This window comes from Podarcis vaucheri, assembly GCF_965113315.1.
Source record: "Podarcis vaucheri genome assembly, chromosome: 18".
Taxonomy (NCBI): domain Eukaryota; kingdom Metazoa; phylum Chordata; class Lepidosauria; order Squamata; family Lacertidae; genus Podarcis; species Podarcis vaucheri.
In genome coordinates, this window is record NC_138756.1 from 1,442,947 (window position 1) to 1,461,461 (window position 18,515).

At 47.6% G+C, this 18,515-nt stretch overlaps 2 protein-coding genes across 2 annotated transcripts in view; both read right to left on the reverse strand.

Moving 5' to 3' along the window:
* Positions 1-2,174: 2,174 nt before the first annotated feature.
* Positions 2,175-12,466, reverse strand: GDF1 (growth differentiation factor 1). The gene is made up of 2 exons (XM_082207009.1): positions 12,124-12,466; positions 2,175-3,923 (listed from the first exon to the last, which is right to left on the reverse strand). Exons 1-2 carry the CDS (start codon positions 12,407-12,409, stop codon positions 3,130-3,132), a joined length of 1,080 nt encoding a protein of 359 aa, XP_082063135.1. The 5' UTR covers positions 12,410-12,466; the 3' UTR covers positions 2,175-3,129.
* A 1,067-nt stretch (positions 12,467-13,533) lies between these two features.
* CERS1 (ceramide synthase 1) overlaps positions 13,534-18,515 on the reverse strand; it is a gene marked incomplete at its 5' end in the record, with an annotated part of 30,862 nt that continues 25,880 nt past the window's right edge. The window contains one exon of the mRNA XM_082207013.1: positions 13,534-17,875. Within this exon, the coding sequence (XP_082063139.1) occupies positions 17,833-17,875 (43 nt within the window). The 3' untranslated portion in view covers positions 13,534-17,832. The remainder of the gene's footprint in view (positions 17,876-18,515) is intronic.

Consider the following 18,515-nt stretch of genomic DNA (forward strand, 5'->3'; position numbering starts at 1 on the left):
AGCCCACGAGGGACCCATACCTGCCTTCCCCTGTCCACCAGAAACAGTACTTCTGTCTTGTCAGAATTCAACCTCAAGCTGTTTACTGCCATCCATTGTCCAGTCTACCTCGGTACAGTCTACACAGACTGGCAATCTCATCAGGGATTTCTGGACAGGAAGCCAGCTGCTGCTGCTGCTGCCAAGCAGGTACTCCACCCATGAAAGTACATGGCACCTTCAGCTCCTGCAGAGGAAGGCTGCAGGGTGTAAGGTGCCCCTGCCTGTACGGGCCAGTCGTGTCCGACTCTAGGATTGTGTGCTCATCTCACTCTAGAGGCCGGGAGCCAGCGCTGTCCACAGACACTTACGGGTCACATTGTGTGACATCGCTGCTCTGGCGAGCCAGCACCAGCGCAGCACACAGAAACGCCATTTACCTTCCCGCTATAAAGCGGTCCCTATTTATCTACTTGCACTTAAGAGTGCTTTCGAACTGCTAGGTGGGCAGGAGCTGGGACCGAAAGACGGGAGCTCATCCCGCCGCGGGGATTCGAACCACCGACCATACGATCGGCAAGTCCTAGGCACTGAGGTTTTACCCACAGCGCCACCTGCGTCCCCTGTATGATAATACAGGGTGAGTCTTTTAAAAGAGGCCCCGTGGAACATGTGTACTCTGTATCCATGGGGCCTCTCTTAAAGGACTCACCTTGTATAAAAAAATACAGATTATTGTATCCAAAATAGGATGCCCTCCAATCCCTTAAAACCCCGATGGTTCCCATGCAAAACTAGGCAAGCCTAATTAACCAGTGTTGTGTAGTGGTTAGAGTGTTTGCATCGGACCTAGAGCAGGGTTTGAATCCTCTCTGCCATAAAATCTCATTGGGTGACCTTGGGAGCCAGTCACCCTCTCTCAGCCTAAGCTACCTCCAAGGATGTGGGGATTAAATGAAGCAGGCAGAACCATGTGTGCCACCTTGAGTTTGAGGAAAAGGCAGTGGATAAATGTAACAAATGATTAATAAATTAATTACATAGAATTGTAGTTGGAAAGGACCCCAAGGCAGTGTTTGAAATTGTCCAGGTGCCCGGCACAGTTTGCACTTGGCTATTGGCCACTGACCAAGTGAGGATGCCCAGGTGCCAGGATGGCGCCTGACGTCTCCACCTCCTGGAGGTGCCAGCCTGGGGATCCTTGGATCTGGACTGTTTTCACACACTAATACCCCATCCTGTAGAATCTATTTTATCTGCACAGTCAGAATGAATTTCAAGAACCACAACGCTTTTTCTGTACAGCCTGAGCAGGAGCAGGGAACAATGAGTGTTAATTGTCGCTTGTCTTCACTTACCTCACCTCACTGCCCTGCTCACAGTTGTGAAGAATATTCCTGCGTTACCACTAAGAAAAAAGGGTCAGAATAGGCCAGTGTATATGTAGACTGTCTCTGGATGAAGTGGCTTTTCTTTCAGTTCTCAAAGCTCTTAACCTCGCTCAAGGTAGTCATCTGAACTAGCCAAATGTTTAACAGAATTAATCAGTCAGTCCATCCTTTGAAAAATAAGGCTTTAGAACTGTCTTGCCCCAAAACAGCAACTGAATGTTTCATTTTGGTGACTAACCTTGGTTTAAGGAACCATTTGGCACCTGGCTTATATATATGAGTGTCTAACACTGCCCAAGCGTCATCTAGTTCAACTCTGCAATGTGATACATTACCAAAATAGCCTTCAGATGTGCTGGGGTTTCCTGTGACATTCCAGATATTGGGGCACAACATCCCGTCAACCACATTCAACATACATTTAAAGTGCTCTACAAACTATCATGGACGCGGGTGGCGCTGTGGGTTAAATCACAGAGCCTAGGGCTTGCCGATCAGAAGTTCGGCGGTTTGAATCCCCGCGACGGGGTGAGCTCCCGTTGCTCTGCCCCTGCTCCTGCCAACCTAGCAGTTCGAAAGCACCTCAAAGTGCAAGTAGATAAATAGGTACCGCTCCGGCGGGAAGGTAAACGGTGTTTCCATGCGCTGCTCTGGTTCGCCAGAAGCAGCTTAGTCATGCTGGCCACATGACCCGGAAGCTGTATGCTGGCTCCCTTGGCCAGTAAAGCAAGATGAGCGCCACAGCCCCAGTCATCCGCGACTGGACCTAATGGTCAGGGGTCCCTTTACCTTTACTATAAACTCGGATTTCCCCAACTAATTCTGGGAACTGTAGTTTGCTTAAGAATACTGAGAGTTGTTGGGAGACCTCATCTATTGCCCTCCCCTATATCATATATGGGTATGATGACACTGGAATGGCTCAATCAGAGCATAAGACTCACAATCTCAGGGTTGTGGGTTCAAGCCCCATGTTGGGCAAAAGATTCCTGCATTTGCAGTGGGTTGGACTAGATGACCCTTGGGGTCCTTCCCAACACTACAGTTTTATGATTCTGTGTGAAGGTGGCCAAATGCCAGCAGTGATGGGAACTGCAGTCCAGGCCACAAGTCCCCCACCCCTAACCTAGAAGGTGGTTCCCCCATTAAGATAGCTCTCTCCCCACCTGCTACTTCAGTAACCTTCAGCCAGCAAGCTAGCGTTTGTTCTCCAGGTGGAAACTGACCAAAATCACATAGGCATGCAGCCTTTCTTGTTGTTGTATATCACTCTCCATTTTCAGCTCTTAACCCCCATTGATTAAAGGGACCCCAATCATCACCTTTTGTTCTGCTTTAATGACAAATTGCAATTACCTTTTAAAAAGCCTTCACCAAAACCACAACGGCAAAAAATGAAGACCCCCCCCAACCCCCATGAAGCTATTAATACATTTCTTTTTAAAAATCCCCCAAAACTTCAGATTTCTTCATGTCATTCACTATTAGAATTAAAACTTTTACAATAGTTCCACCCTAGGAAAACAATCTGGAAGCGATTAGGTAGTGTTAAAAACCCATGTGCAGTCTTTGCTTTGTGCAGAAAATAAAATACATCTCTGTTTAAGCGAGCGCTGCTTCACACCTAAAGCCCAAGGGGCCAGGAATGCAGGATACTCTGGTTCTCAATGCAGAGCTCCAGCAGGGAGAGGCTGGCCAACGCCCCTCTGCGCGAGTGCCCCACCGCAACAAAGCCATGCCAGGGAACACCCCACCCCTTTTACCGGCACCCGCACTCGTCCACCACCATGTCCTCATAGTGCCTCAGCACAACGTTGTCGTCATTGTCGTAATACAAGATGGAGATGGGCGAGAGGCGGACAGGGACGCAGCAGGGCTGGGGGGTCCCTTCCGGGTCGAGGGAGTGCACCACTGTCTGCAGAATGGCGTGGTTGGTGCTGTTGAGATCCTCGGCCAGTGGGAAGGGGCACTCGCCCAGGCAGTAGTTTGCCAGGTAACCCTGGGGGGCGATGATCCAGTCTTCCCAGCCAACGTCGCGGAAGCTGATGTACAGCCGTCGCGGCTTGCAGACATTGCTGTCGGCTGTCGGGACGTAGTAGGTGCTCCGCCGCTTCCGGGTTCTCCTGCACTGTCCGTGCGCCAGGGAGACCACAAGGAGGGAGGTGTCAAGGAAGGAATCTGCACCAGAGCACAGCTTCCCACCGGCGATTTCAAGCACCAAGCCCAGGTTCCGGGCAGGGGTTTGCCACACCTTTGCTGCCTCGGTCAGGTTGAAGACAAAGGACTTGTGGAGATGGATGAAGCTTTGCTCCACCAAGAGCTTCCGGCTGTAGGCGTGCGAGGACATCCCTCGCAGAGCGGCCTGGGTGGCCTGGTACAGGCTCAGCTCCAAAGGGTGGCCCGGACTGGCGACCTGGTACTGGTTGTGGCGGAAACGGATCTGCAGCTGCGCCATCGTCACCTGCTCCCCTTTGTCTAGGGTGGAGAAATTGAAGTACAGCCGCTTCTGGAGGCACAGCCAACTCCGTGGCTTGTCGCTGTGGATGAATTGGCCTAGGAGAGGAGGAACAATGCTGAGGCAAGGACCAGTCTGGCAAGAGTGAGCCAGCAGTAAATCACACGGTGCACTCCTTATTAGCAAAAACAGGATCTGCACAGGAGTATAAGGCCTAATGAGCGCAGCAACCCATTCCTGGTGGTTGTACTCCATGAAAATCAGTTGTTGAGACCGAAAGGTCCCTCCTCCCCACAGCTGTCTCCAGGGTTTTCCTCAAACAATCTGAGACTGGGCCTGCCCACAGCCAACCTCTCCTCCACCCTTTTCATGCCTCTCCTGGTTCTGGGAGACCAGCGGGGAGGGGAGCTTTTCGCAGCAGGAGGGGGAGACTCCCATGGCTCTTCCCCTCTCTGCCTCTTGGCCTCCCTCCTCTCCTGCTTCAGCTCCTGCCTCTGAGTCTGGACTGCTCTCTGCCTCACACTCTCCCAGCCCACTAAGCCCTGTCCTCTTCTGACAACATCTGTTCCCAGTCTTCTCCCTCTGTCCGCTCATCATTGTCCCACCACCACTAGGGTTACTATGTCTTGAAGAACACAAAAGAGGTCAGCCTGAGCTGGTGCAGGGGCTGCAGCCACTGTGCCCACGTACCTCTTTCCCCAGCTTGGGCTGGCAGCGGCTGCCACCTGCACAGCAGCCCAAGCCGCTGGCAGCCCAAGCGGAGGCAGGACCCCAGCTCCTACCTGATCTTTGCTGTGACAGCCTCACTCCGCCATGGCGCTTCCACTTCTGGGTCACAGCACCCTCCCAAACATGTGTGGGCACCCCCAAACCCCTTCCGAAAATAACTAAAAAACCCTAAACCAGACATTTCCCTTGAAATGTAAAAATTAGCCCAGGGGGACATGTTGACCCCCCCCCAAAAGAGGACATATCTGGGTTTTCCCAGACATATAACCACCCCTCCCTGGGCTCTGAACCTTTTCCCCTTGAGGGTCCCCCAGCTGGTTCCTCCCACCATTCCTCTGTGTCCAGCCTGACACAGCCCTATTGCATGGCGCTGGGAGAGCCACTGTGGTATCAGACTCGGACCTCAGAGACAGCAAGGTTCAAGTTCCCCCTTGGCCTTAAAGCTTCCTGAGTGTGGCCTTGAAGACCACCGGCCTCTGCCTCTCCTAGCCTAAACCACCTCACTGGGTTGTTGTGGGGGGGGATTAAATGAGGAGGGGGAGAGAGACCTCAAGCTCCTTGGAGAAAAAAGGCAGGAATATATAAGGCATTAAATAAAAATAAATAAATCCTGCCCCAAGTGGGTTTCTAAGCTATTTTAAGAGTATCAAAACCCATTTCACTGAATATCTTATTGTGTCCTGTTGTGTCTTATTGTGTTTTAATTTGTTGGAAGCCACCCAGAGTGGCTGGGGCAGCCCAGTCAGTTGGGCAGAATATAAATAATAAGAAAAATTATTATTATTATTATTATTATTATTATTATTATTATTAAGGAGTCCTGCTTAGAATCATAGAATCATAGAATCCTAGAGTTGGAAGAGACCACAAGGGCCATCGAGTCCAACCCCCTGCCAAGCAGGAAACACCATCAGAGCACTCCTGACATATGGTTGTCAAGCCTCTGCTTAAAGACCTCCAAAGTAGGAGACTCCACCACACTCCTTGGCAGCAAATTCCACTGTCGAACAGCTCTTACTGTCAGGAAGTTCTTCCTAATGTTTAGGTGGAATCTTCTTTCTTGTAGTTTGGATCCATTGCTCCGTGTCCGCTTCTCCGGAGCAGCAGAAAACAACCTTTCTCCCTCCTCTATGTGACATCCTTTTATATATTTGAACATGGCTATCATATCACCCCTTAACCTCCTCTTCTCCAGGCTAAACATGCCCAGCTCCCTTAGCCGTTCCTCATAAGGCATCGTTTCCAGGCCTTTGACCATTTTGGTTGCCCTCCTCTGGACACGTTCCAGTTTGTCCGTGTCCTTCTTGAACTGTGGTGCCCAGAACTGGACACAGTACTCCAGGTGTGGTCTGACCAGAGCAGAATACAGTGGCACTATTACTTCCCTTGATCTAGATGCTATACTCCTATTGATGCAGCCCAGAATTGCATTGGCTTTTTTAGCTGCCGCATCACACTGTTGGCTCATGTCAAGTTTGTGGTCAACCAAGACTCCTAGATCCTTTTCACATGTACTGCTCTCAAGCCAGGTGTCACCCATCTTGTATTTGTGCCTCTCATTTTTTTTGCCCAAGTGCAATACTTTACATTTCTCCCTGTTAAAATTCATCTTGTTTATTTTTGCCCAGTTCTCTAATCTGTCAAGGTCATTTTGAAGTGTGATCCTGTCCTCTGGGGTGTTAGCCACCCCTCCCAGTTTGGTGTCATCTGCAAATTTGATCAGGATGCCCTTGAGTCCATCATCCAAGTCGTTGATAAAGATGTTGAATAAGACCGGGCCCAAGACAGAACCCTGTGGCACCCCACTAGTCACTCTTCTCCAGGATGAAGAGGAACCATTGATGAGCACCCTTTGGGTTTGGTCAGTCAGCCAGTTACAAATCCACTGAGTGGTAGCATAGTCAAGACCGCATTTTACCAGCTTCTTTACAAGAATATCATGGGGCACCTTGTCAAATGCCTTGCTGAAATCAAGGTAGGCTACATCCACTGCGTTCCCTTCATCTACCAGGCTTGTAATTCTGTCAAAAAACGAGATCAGGTTAGTCTGACATGACTTATTTTTCAGAAATCCATGCTGACTATTGGTGATCACAGCATTCCTTTCTAGGTGCTCACAAACTGTTTGCTTAATGATCTGCTCCAGAATCTTCCCTGCTATTGATGTCAGACTGACTGGGCGGTAATTATTTGGGTCCTCTCTTTTCCCCTTTTTGAAAATAGGGACAACATTTGCCCTCCTCCAGTCTGCCGGGACTTCGCCTGTTCTCCAGGAATTCTCAAAGATGACTGCCAGTGGTTCTGAGATCACATCTGCCAGTTCTTTTAATACTCTTGGATGCAGTTCATCTGGCCCTGGAGACTTGAATACATCTAAACTAGCCAAATATTCTTGTACTATCTCCTTAGTTATTCTGGGCTGTGCTTCCTTTGCTGAATCATTTGCTCCAAATTCTTCAGGTCGGGCATTGTTTTCTTTATCGGAGAAGACTGAGGCAAAGAAGGCATTGAGGAGTTCAGCCCTTTCTGTGTCCCCTGTTTGTATTTCACCATCTTCTCCTCTGAGTGATCCCATTGTTTCTTTGTTCTTCCTTTTGCTACGAACATACCCATAAAAGCCTTTTTTGTTGCTTTTAACCTCTCTAGCAAGCATGAGTTCATTCTGTGCTTTAGCTTTTCTGACTTTGTGTCTACACGTGCTGGCTATTTGTTTGAATTCCTCTTTGGTGGTTTCCCCCCTTTTCCATTTTTTGTACACATCCTTTTTTAATCTTAATTCAGTTAAAAGTTCTTTAGATAGCCACCCTGGCTTCTTTAGGCACCTTCCATGTTTCCGTCTCATTGGTATTGCCTGATGTTGTGCTTTTAGTATCTCCCTCTTAACAAACTCCCAGCCATCATGAACTCCCTTTCCTTTTAGTATTGTTGTCCATGGGATCTCACCCAGCACTTCCCTAAGTTTTATGAAGTCGGCTTTCTTAAAGTCAAGAAATTGAGTCCTAGTATGCTTGGCTGCTCCTTTCCGCTGTATAGTAAACTTCAGAAGAGCATGATTTTAAGCTTAAAATTGTACTATGAAGCAGCAGCATTCTGCTGGCTGAAAGAGTGGATGCTCCTCGAGAATACAGATATCTTGGACTTAGAAGGTTTCAATAATGCATTTGGCTGGCATGCATATTTATGGTATGACAAAATCAAAGTGCATAGTGCCTTTAAAAATCATATTGTAAGGAAAGCGTTGTTCAAGGTTTGGATGAGATATAAAGATCTGTTGGAAAACAAAACCCCTAGATGGTTGTCACCCTTAGAGGCTAAGGCCCACAAGAAAGTTAATATGGAGGACGGATGGCCAAAGTATTGTGAGATCTTAGAACAGGATGGAGAGAAACTGAAATTAAAGAGCCATGAAAAACTAAAACCCAAAGTACAAGATTGGCTCCACTATTATCAAATAATGGAGGTTTTCAAACAAGACAGGAAAATTGGCTTCCAGGTGGAAAAATCAAAACTTGAGACAGAATTGTTAGAACCCAATACTAAGAATTTGTCAAGAATGTATAACTTGCTGTTGAAATGGAATACACAAGACGAAACAGTTAAATCAGTTATGATTAAGTGGGCACAGGATATTGGTCATAATATTATGTTTGCTGACTGGGAAAGGTTGTGGAACACTGGTATTAAATTTACGGCATGTAGTGCTTTAAAGGAAAATGTTATGAAAATGGTCTATAGGTGGTACATGACCCCAGTTAAGCTAGCAAAAATTTACCATTTGCCTGATAACAAATGTTGGAAATGTAATGAAACTGAAGGTACTTTTTATCATCTTTGGTGGACATGCCCGAAGATTAAGGCTTTCTGGGAGATGATATATAATGAAATGAAAAAGGTATTTAAATATACCTTCCTTAAGAAACCAGAGGCCTTTCTCTTGGGCATTGTCGGCCAATTGGTGCCAAAAAAGGATAGAACTTTTTTCATGTATGCAACAACAGCAGCAAGAATATTGATCGCAAAGTATTGGAAGACACAAGATTTACCCACCTTGGAAGAATGGCAGATGAAAGTGATTGACTATATGACATTGGCGGAAATGACGAGCAGAATTCGTGACCAGGGAAAGGAGACTGCGGAAGAAGACTGGAAGAAATTTAAGATTTATCTTAAGAACTATTATAAACTTGATGAAGCTTAGAATGTCGAGATTTTACAGAGAGAAAGGGTTGCAGTAATATAAGATTAGATTAAGAAAGGACTATGATGAATTAGGATGGGAAAGAACATTTATAAGTTGCTATAAAATTTGGACATGAGGATGCAGAAAGGGGAGGTATGGGGAAGTCCGAGGAAAGAAGTCTATGAAAGGACATTCTGAAATTATATTTGTTTGTTTGTCTGTTTTTCTTTTATGTTTGTTTGTTATAAAAACTTTTGTAAAACTAATAAAAATTTTATAAAAAAAAAAAAAGTAAACTTCAGAAGAGCATGATCACTCGCGCCTAATGATCCTTCCACTTCTACCCCACTAACCAGGTCATCAACATTGGTTAGGACCAGATCTAAAATGGCTGTTCCTCTTGTTGCTTCTCCCACTTTCTGGACAATGAAGTTGTCTGCAAGGCCAGTGAGGAATCTGTTTGACCTTATGCTCTTGGCTGAGTTTGGATCAGTTCAACGCCCCATCTAGTCCAGCACCTTGTTCTCACAGGGGCCAACCAGGATACGAGCAGGAGAGCTGCTCTTGTTCAGACACATGGCTGCCTCCCACCTTGGATGGCCACCTCTGGACTAGATGGGCCATTGGCCTGATCCTGCCGGCTCTTCAGATGTTCTGATGTGCCTGTTCACACCAAGAAACATCTGTGGCACCCAGGTGAGGGGAGCCAAGCATCCAAAGCTTTCTTTAAGAACAGTTGAGTTCACAGGCATTGAGAGGCCCATTATCGCCTGGCTGTGAAAAGTCTCACCAAGGTATAGAAATGGAGGGAGAGGCCAAGGCTCTGGTTTCTGCAGTGGATGGAGGAAAGGAGGTGAGAAGAGCAGGCCTTCAAGGCATCTGGTCACAGAGCAGCTTCTGCTAAAGATGGTCAAATGCTGGCGGGGAAGAAGGATTTCCCAGCCACCAGCAAAGCCCTTTTTTATTTTTGCATACAAACGACCTGCAAAGTTGGAGCAGTTTTCCTTCAGTAAGACTGGGGGGTGGGGACCATTTCAGCTTTGCAGTTTATCATGCCTGACTTCTTATATATATATATATATACTGTAAATGTATGTGTTTAAATCAGGCTTGCATTTTATGAATAAGCACATAAACACACACACAGAACAGTAAATGAACACACAAGAAAATAGTAATTTGTCAACAAGTTAAGCTATTTAAGACAGAGATTAATTGATTAGCCAGTTAATAAAGTAACAAATTAGGAAGGGGGAATGGTTAAGAGGAAACAAAGGGTTAAATCCAATATGAGTTGCACTGATAATTGAAATTAATGGGCATGATTAACCTAAGCTCACTGGGCTGCATAGATTTGCTCTGAGTAGAACTTAATTGAGCCTATTAGCATGTCTATTGCTCTACTCTGAGTAGAACTTGTGGCAAACCCCAGGCCACTATCCCATAAGAAAATTTACTTGGAAGTAAGCTCAACTGGGCCCAGGGGGATTTAATCCTTTGTATGTCTACTCATAAGTAAGCTCTGCTGAGTTCAGCTGGACTTCCAAGTTAAGTTTGTGTAGGATTCCAACTAGCCTCATACGCAAAATACGCGCCAAACTATGCAAAGATCACTTTGAAGGCTATCAAATTTGTGAGGGAATAAGCTTTTCATGGACCCTAGCCCACTTTCATATTAGGCATGAGGTGAAATCTAAGTTGGCAGGTATTGTGTGTGTGTAAAATAGGGATATAAAGGAGAAAATGGGAAGGTGGAATAGTGGAGAAAATTAGTCAGTGATAAACTGGATATTAAAGACAGTCCTTGATAGTCTGCAGATCATAACTCAGTGGGTGGATCATGAGACTCTTAATATTAGGGTTATTGGGCAAGAAGATCTGGGGTCCAAGATGACCTTAACAGATTGGAGAACTGGGCCCAAACTAGCAAAATGAATTTCAAAAGGGACAAGTGTCAGATTCTGCACTCAGGCAGGAAGATGGGGGAAGCCGAGCTTACTAGCAGGACATGTGAAAAGGATCTCTGGGTCTTGGTGGACCACAAGCTTAACATGAGTCCACAGGGTGATGCAGCAGCAGCAGCAACAAAAAAAAAAAAAGTGCCATTCAAGGCTCCATCAACAGCAGTCTAATGTTCTGGTCAAGGGAAGTAAAAGTACTGCTCTGTTCTGCCTTGGTCAGACCATACCTGGAAGATGGTGTCCAGTTCTGGGCACCACAATTTAAGAAGGATATTGACAAGATGGAATATGTGCAGAGGAGGGCAACCAAGACAACCAAGGGTCTGGAAACCAAGCCTGATGAGGAATGGTTGAGGGAGTTGGGGAGGTTTAGCCTGGCGAACAGGAGATAGCCATCTTCCAATATCTCAAGGGCTGTCACATGCATTTTGATGGTCATCTGTCATGGACTCTTTAGTTGAGATTCCTGCATTGTAGGGGGCTGAGCTACATGACCTTTGGGGTCCCTTCCATCTCCACGATGCTATGAACACTTACAATGCAATGATTTAGCTCACAAACGAGGACATCAAACTTCCAGCCCATTACAAGTGTTAATACAACCATCTCAAGAATCCTGGTCTAAAAATTTGATGCCATTACCTGGAGGGTTGCAGGCTATTGTTTTCTTATGAGTCTTTATTTATAATATTGCCCAATCCACACTCATGCTAATTTATTTATCTTTCTTTGTTAATCACTTTCCACACAGGGGTCTCAAGGTGATGTACAGAATGCAGTAAAAATGCCTTTTTAAAAAATCCTTGGGTGAAAATAAGGACAGGGAATAACTGTGGAAATACCACAGAGGAATGATCAGCTGCGATGTTTTTTTTGTGATTTCATAGAATCCTAGAACTGTAGGGCAGGAAGGGATCCTGAGAATCATCTAGTCCAACCCCTTGAGACAAGCCTGAGACAAAGCGCAGCTTTTATAATAATTGCAGACTACTTTCAACACCTCTGGCCTGATGAGTAGTTATTTAAAAAGCATCAATCAAAACAAAGTTTGTTTTTGTCCTGGACTTGGGACTATGCTCTCTGGTGAACTAAGTTCTACTCAGAATAGACCCAATGAGCCTGGGTTAGTCATGCCCAATAATTTCAACGTGTCTACTCTGAGTAGGACTGACATTGCTTACCATCCTGGGCTTTTATTCCCCAAACTGGCCTGATTTTATTAATGTTAGGAGAATTTAAGAGGATGCAGAATCCATTTCTGGTTTTATTGGGTGAAGAAAAGAAAGCTATAATATGACCTCAGTGGGACTTTCTTCTGAGTAGACCTGTGTAGGATTGCACCTCTTCTAACCTCAGGGAGAAAATCATGGCCACCTCAAACCAGAAAACCCATCAAACAGAGCTCCCAAAACCTTTGCAGCAACGTACCTTGGTCTGGGAAGACTCGGATGATATTGCCCGGGACCCTGAATTCTTCCACCCAGCAAGGCGTCCTCGCTTCCTGGGAAGCTGGAGAGAGGCCGGCTCTCTTGTGGAACATCTTCCAGAGCAGATGGGGCACGGGAGGCGGAGATCTGGGGCTGGGCCTGGTCGTGAGTCCCAGAGATTTCAGCACCAAACTTTCCTGCCTTTGCAAATGCATCCCTCCCACCAGCCAGACCCAGAGCATCCCGGCTGCTCCCAGAATCAGCTGGAAAGAGTGCGAATGCGCCATTCTCGTCTAGTCTCTTTTCGGAGACGCCTGGCTTTTCAGAGCCCCCTTGGCTGGCGATGGGGAGAACTGGGGCAAGACTTGCGGAGGAAGAGGCAGCTGATGAGGCTGGATTGGCTAATGGGGCCCTTTGATCTCTGGGCAGCTGGCCAGGGGCCGAGGGGGCTTCTGGGTAAGGACCCGACTTGAGGGTCCGGGTGATGGGCGCATCTGGTTAACCCTTCCCCGCCCAGGGCAAGCCAGGTGAGTTCAGTCCTGGGTGCGCGAAAGAGTTTTGCTGCTTTTATTCTACCCAATTTATCCTCCATATATGGATGCAGTTGTTTATAAAGATTCACAACACCCCTGCGAGGTGGGCTAGCTTGAGAGACCCCAGGTGATTGCACAGGATCATGGAATTGTAGAGTTGGAAGGAACCTGAGGGTCATCTAGTCCAACCCCCTGACTGACGGCTGCCCAACCACTGGAGGGATTCCCCCCCCCCCAAAAAAAAATCCCCCCCTGTAGTCATGGAGGGGGCTTTGGGTGTTTTTTGTTTCAGTGTGCTTACCTATAATCTTTAATGTTTTGTAAGGTATCCTGGGAACCCACTGAAAGGTGGAGAGAGGCAGTGTGGTGCAGTGGTTAGAGTGCCAGGCTTGGCCCTGGGAGAGACCAGGGTTGGGACCCCCCACTCCGCCATGAAACTCACTGGGTTGTGGGGGGATTAAAGGAATGTGGGGAGAGGAGAGACCTTGAGCAAAAAAACTGGAATATAAATGCAATAAATTAATAGAGACAAATCAAATTGTTATCAACCTATTATCTTGCAACCTTGGTTCTCCTTTCCAGTTAAGATGCAGCTCTCTCCCCGTAGCTGTCAACTTTCAGATTTGAAAATAAGGGATCAGCAGCCTCACCTGTCCCAGGGACAGTCTATGGGATGTCTAACAATCCAGGATAACAGCGGGAAGCAGTGGGAATAAGGGAATTTCCCGCAAAAAAGGGAAGGTTGACAGCTATGTCTCTCCCCCATCTTGTTCCCTTTTAAACATGTCAAGCAGCAGCAGAAATCCCAACTCAGGAATACAGAACTCTACACTCAACTTTAAGCAGCTAGAAAGGTAATAAACAGCTCTTACAACAAATGCGATTTCTCCTTCTTTTAATGAGGATTCCGCCACAAGAGAGTTGGCATTTAAATTAACACAGAAACAAACACAGTGCCTCAGATCCCTCTCCCACAGACAAATCCCTCTCTGAAGCAAAGCCACAAGTCATAAAAGAGCAGGGGAGGAAGTGTGAACACAGGTGCAAGGGATGGATCCGGACCAGGCCTAGAAGTCTGGAATGAGCTTTGTCATAAGACAAAGCACCAAACAGGAACCTTGTGTGTGTGAAGACATAATCCACCTGGATGGGATTTGACCCCCGCCCCAAAAAAGCTTGCCTCTAGCTTACTCAAGAGTAGACACATAGAAGAGAATAGGCATGACTAATTTGGGCCCATTAACATCAATGGGCTGCATCCACTATCCAGCACTGAAGCTAACGAACACAACCACTAACACTAGGGCCACTAACTTCAATGAGCCTACTCTGAATAGGACTACCGCCAGGAGCAACCCATTGAAGTTAATGGGGCCCATTAGTCGCATCCATACATTTCAATGGGTCTACTCTGAGAATGATTCAGTTGGCTGCAACCTTGTTTTGCCCAGAAGCATCTGAGATCCCAAAACATGCTAGTCCCTTTTATGGAAAGCCCAGTGGATTTGAAGCCTTGTTGGGTTCTCTGGTGATCCCTGTTTCACATCACACTCGGTTGCGACCAGAAACCTTTCCCCACTTACTCAGAAGTCAGCTGCAATGTGTTGAACCAGCCTTTAGGATTGCAGCCTTAGAAGGGAAGATTTCTGCCCACTCACTGGAGATGGGGGCAAATTTAACTTGACAACACATCCTCACATCTTTTAAGCTAATTACACTCTTCCAGGATACCCATTGCAGATGAAGAATCTGGTGTGGTTCCTGAAGTCTGAACATTTATTTTAAAAAAAATACAGGCTTTGGGGTTTTTTAAGGGAAATATCTGGCAGGGTGCCGCCTTCTTTCGTCCCAACATCTGGAGAGTCGCCAGTTCCCCATCCCTGTTGCACCTGGGTAGCCACATGAAAACAGGGTCTTGAGCTCAATGGGCCCTTAGTAACCACATTTAGAGGTTCACAAATCCATCCCCGCCTTATTTTCCTTCCAAGGGAAGACTCACCAGAAGTCAACAGACTGCTGTGGACAGGCATGCGCAACACTCAAGTGGCAAGGGATCCTCTCTCTCTTGGCCTTGGACAGATTTGGTCAAGGAACAAGCCGTGTCACCAGCGCAGTCCCACTACGGGACACAATTTATTTAAGGTATTCCTAAACTTTTGCTTAATGTTTAAAATCTCTAAACAGTGTGCAAAACAAATTACAGTGCAGGAACACCAGGTGTGTTTGAGTGCAGCATATTGTTTGCGGCATCTGGCTTGCAGAGAACATCGGCTTTCACTAAAGAAACCAAGCTGCCAGCCCTCATGGATGCAATGGTCTGCCTGAATCCTCAGAAACAGGAGCCGTGCACCAAATATGATTCCCAGTGATAGGAGGGGTTCGACGCTCCACACTTCTTCCCTAGGAACGAACCTCCAAACCAGGGTTTCCCAAACTTGGGTCTCTGGCTCTTTTGGGACTACAACTCCCACCATCCTCAGCTAGCAGGACCAGTGGTCAGGGATGATGGGAATTGTAGTCCCAAAACAGCTGGAGACCCAAGTTTGGGAAACACTGACAGGTGTGCGCAAAAAATCAGAGAACTTGTTCAACTTCTCATCATTGATGCAAGTCAGGGAATCTAACTCCCCCCCCCCTCCCTGCAGTGGGGAATTCTACAGTTCTTGGTGCTTTCAATTCTTCCATGGAGGGGAAAGGGAGAGGCAGATTTTTTAAACCTGGCACACATATGCAGGCTGCTGTGACCATGGCCTCATCCTGCAGCACCAAGCAGAAGGGGGCTGAGAGGGCAAATGGATGCAATGGCTTCCCAGATGATTTAATTATCAAAAGAAGGGCTCGTTCACACAGACTCCAGCATCCCAACTTGTGTTGAAAGTGTCTATGCTTGCTGGTTTGTTTAAATCGACCAAACTGCATTTCTGTTGAACAATACATGTGGATAAATGTCCACGTGTCCACAGACAGAAGTTCAAAGATTGTACACTTCTGGGATGTAGTGTGTGAACACCCTGAAAACGCAACTTATGGATCCAGGGGTGCTTTCGGGTACAAATGTCCCCATCTGCATTACAAATTTCTCTCCCTCCTGCATCTTCTTCCACCTTAGCAGGTAATTATTTGCGTCCACATCTACTGTTGCTAACTCAGGGTGAGCAGAATACAAGGAACACCAGAAGCTGCCCTACACAGCGTCAGACCATTGGATGAAACGAGATCAAGACTGTGTGCAGCTCTCCTGGGCCTGGGGGTCACTCCCAACCCAAACTGGCGATGCCGGGGACTGAACCCCCAGCCCTACTGAACGCAAAGCAAATGATCTACCGCTGAGCTGTGGTCATTCAGTTTAAGGTCATTCTGCTCCTCATGGAATATAGAGCTGGCTGAAATAGGAAGCCAATAAGCTGCCTTCTGTTGCATCAATGGGTCAGCGGAGTTCAGTAATGCCTACACAAATTGGCAGCAGCTCTCCAGGCTTCCAGACCCGGGGTGTCCTTTCACGGAGATGCTGAACCGGGGACCCTCCACTGTGAGGCAGATGCTCTAAGCTCAACCCTTTCCTGGGAGATCTCTTGGAGATTTGCTGGAGATGGGAAACTGTTTCTGACTCTGGGGCAGCTGTTGGCAGAGCAGAAGACTCTTAATCCCAGGTTCCTGCACTGCAGGGGGTTGGACTAGATGGCCCTTGTGGTCCCAGCTCTGTGATTCCGTCCCCTGCCAGCCGTGCATTTGCCACTCGGGCTTTCCGCCCCCAAAGGATTCTTGCCACCTTCCTCTGCTTTTCCCTGGGGTTAAAGGTTGGGGGGGGTTAATAGTGTGACATGGATGGGCACTGCCCCAAAGCCAGCTCTGGGGTGCCCAACTGAGCCACAGACATCAATTGGCGCTGTATTAGGGCGCTGGGACTGGCAGAACCATGTTTGAAGCTCTGCTCACCTGCAACCCTTGTGGTGCCGTGAGATCCTTGGAGGCTGGATAGGGTAAAGATAATAAATCTGCCACCAGAGATTGCATTCTATATACCCAAACTTCATTGGAGGTCCATGCTGGTGCTGCTTCAAGGTATTCTCTCGCAGGAGAGAGAATGCAAAACGGGAGTCACCTCCATCCATCTGGATAGAAAGACAGACGCCAAAAGTTTTGGGCTGTCTGAATGGCACCCTCGTGCCCTGGCAGGAAAGGAAGCTGCCCAGCTGCCTCTGCTCATTGGGTGCAGCACCTAGCTCACAGAGACTCCTTTTTCCTTATGGGGCACTGTGGTACAGTCCTTGCAGACAGACTCCGAAGGCAGAGGCTCCACGCAGCCCCATCAGGCAGACACAGCCCCAGCCCCTCTGTCTCCCCGCATTCCTGGTGCCCTGTTTTTTCATCACAAACATTTTAGATATAAAAACAGGCAGCCAATTTCACCATCATCTCCCCCCACCCGTCCTCTGCCCTTACAAACAGAATGTTTTAAAAGTCTGTTTTCAGGAACTAATTTGGAAAATTACAGTAGTTTTGGATACTTCCTTTGCACACAACAGGAAAAATGTACACACCCCCTGAGACAGGTCCAAACACCCTTTCCCCCTTCTGCGGACGATATCCAGTAAAATATATATTTTAAAAAGGCAGGGTGTGCGTGCTTGCAAGGCGAGGAATAAAGTGCCGCAGAGCATTGTGGGATAGCCGTCCCCAGGTGAACACCACCACCCCTCCTGTCAATCCATTCACAAGTGTTATTCCCCACCCCCTCAATCTGATCGGCCACTCGCTTCGCTTTACCAGTCAGGGCTCTGGAGAATGAGGAGGGTGGGGAAAGCTGTTGCATCCTCTCGAGGGGCCACCCCAAAGAAGGCTGCGCAGGGCAGAGCTGGTCTTTACAAGGGGGCGTTGGCGGAGGGGGGACTTTTGCTGCTCCCTTTGTGGGTCTCTTCACTGGGCATGTTGCATCCACCCCAGGTCTGTGAAAAAGGCCCCCTTTCCATCCACTCCGTGGGAGTCCTCACCGCCAGCGCCAACTCTGGCCAAATACAAGAGCTTTTTTAAAGAACAATGCAACCGCCAGTGAGTTTCCTGCAGACGCTTCCCCCTCCCCACCCCACAGCTCTAGGTATCAAGATGGGGGGCGGGATCTTCTCTGGGCTGCCAAACAAGCTGGGGGTCCTTGCCAGCAGGGATCCAGCGGGTGCCGTCTACAACCGCTTGTCTTTCACGAGTCCGTTCTTCAAATGTTTCCTGTGGAAGAGAGAGCAAGAGAGCTGAACCCCCTGGAATTAACAGGCCCAAGTCAGCCCTGTCGAAAGAAGGGAAGACTAGCCTGCCGGATCAGGCCCCAGGGGACCCCTCTGGTCCAGCCTCCTCTTCTCACTGCAGCCAGCCAGGCGCCTGTTGTGGGAAACGGGCAAGCAGGGCACTGATTTCAGAGCCCTTTCCCACAACAGCACCTGGGATGCAGAAAGATTTCTCCCTCTGAGCATCACCCTGTTGACTAGTGGCCGTTCCTCTGTGAGTTTTGAAGCCAGCCAGGTTGGTGGTCATACTGCCTCCTGTGGCAAGGAGTTCCATAGTTTAACTAGGTGCTGAATCTCCCAGCCTTCAGCTTCATTAGATACTCCCAAGCTGTAGCGTTAGGAAAAAAGGTCTTTCTCCCTCTCGCCTATAAACTTTCTCTATGCCATGCATCATTTTTTAATATCAAGCTGCCTCTTATTCACCTTTTCTCAAATCGAAAAAGCCCTAAACACTGCAACCTTGCCTCATAGGGGAGCCAATCCACCCCTTTGAGGGAAAGGGCCCTTTTCTGCCCGTTCATTTCAATAGGACTACTCTGAGTAAGACTAATGTAAGGACACACACCTATGCTTCTGTATAGCAA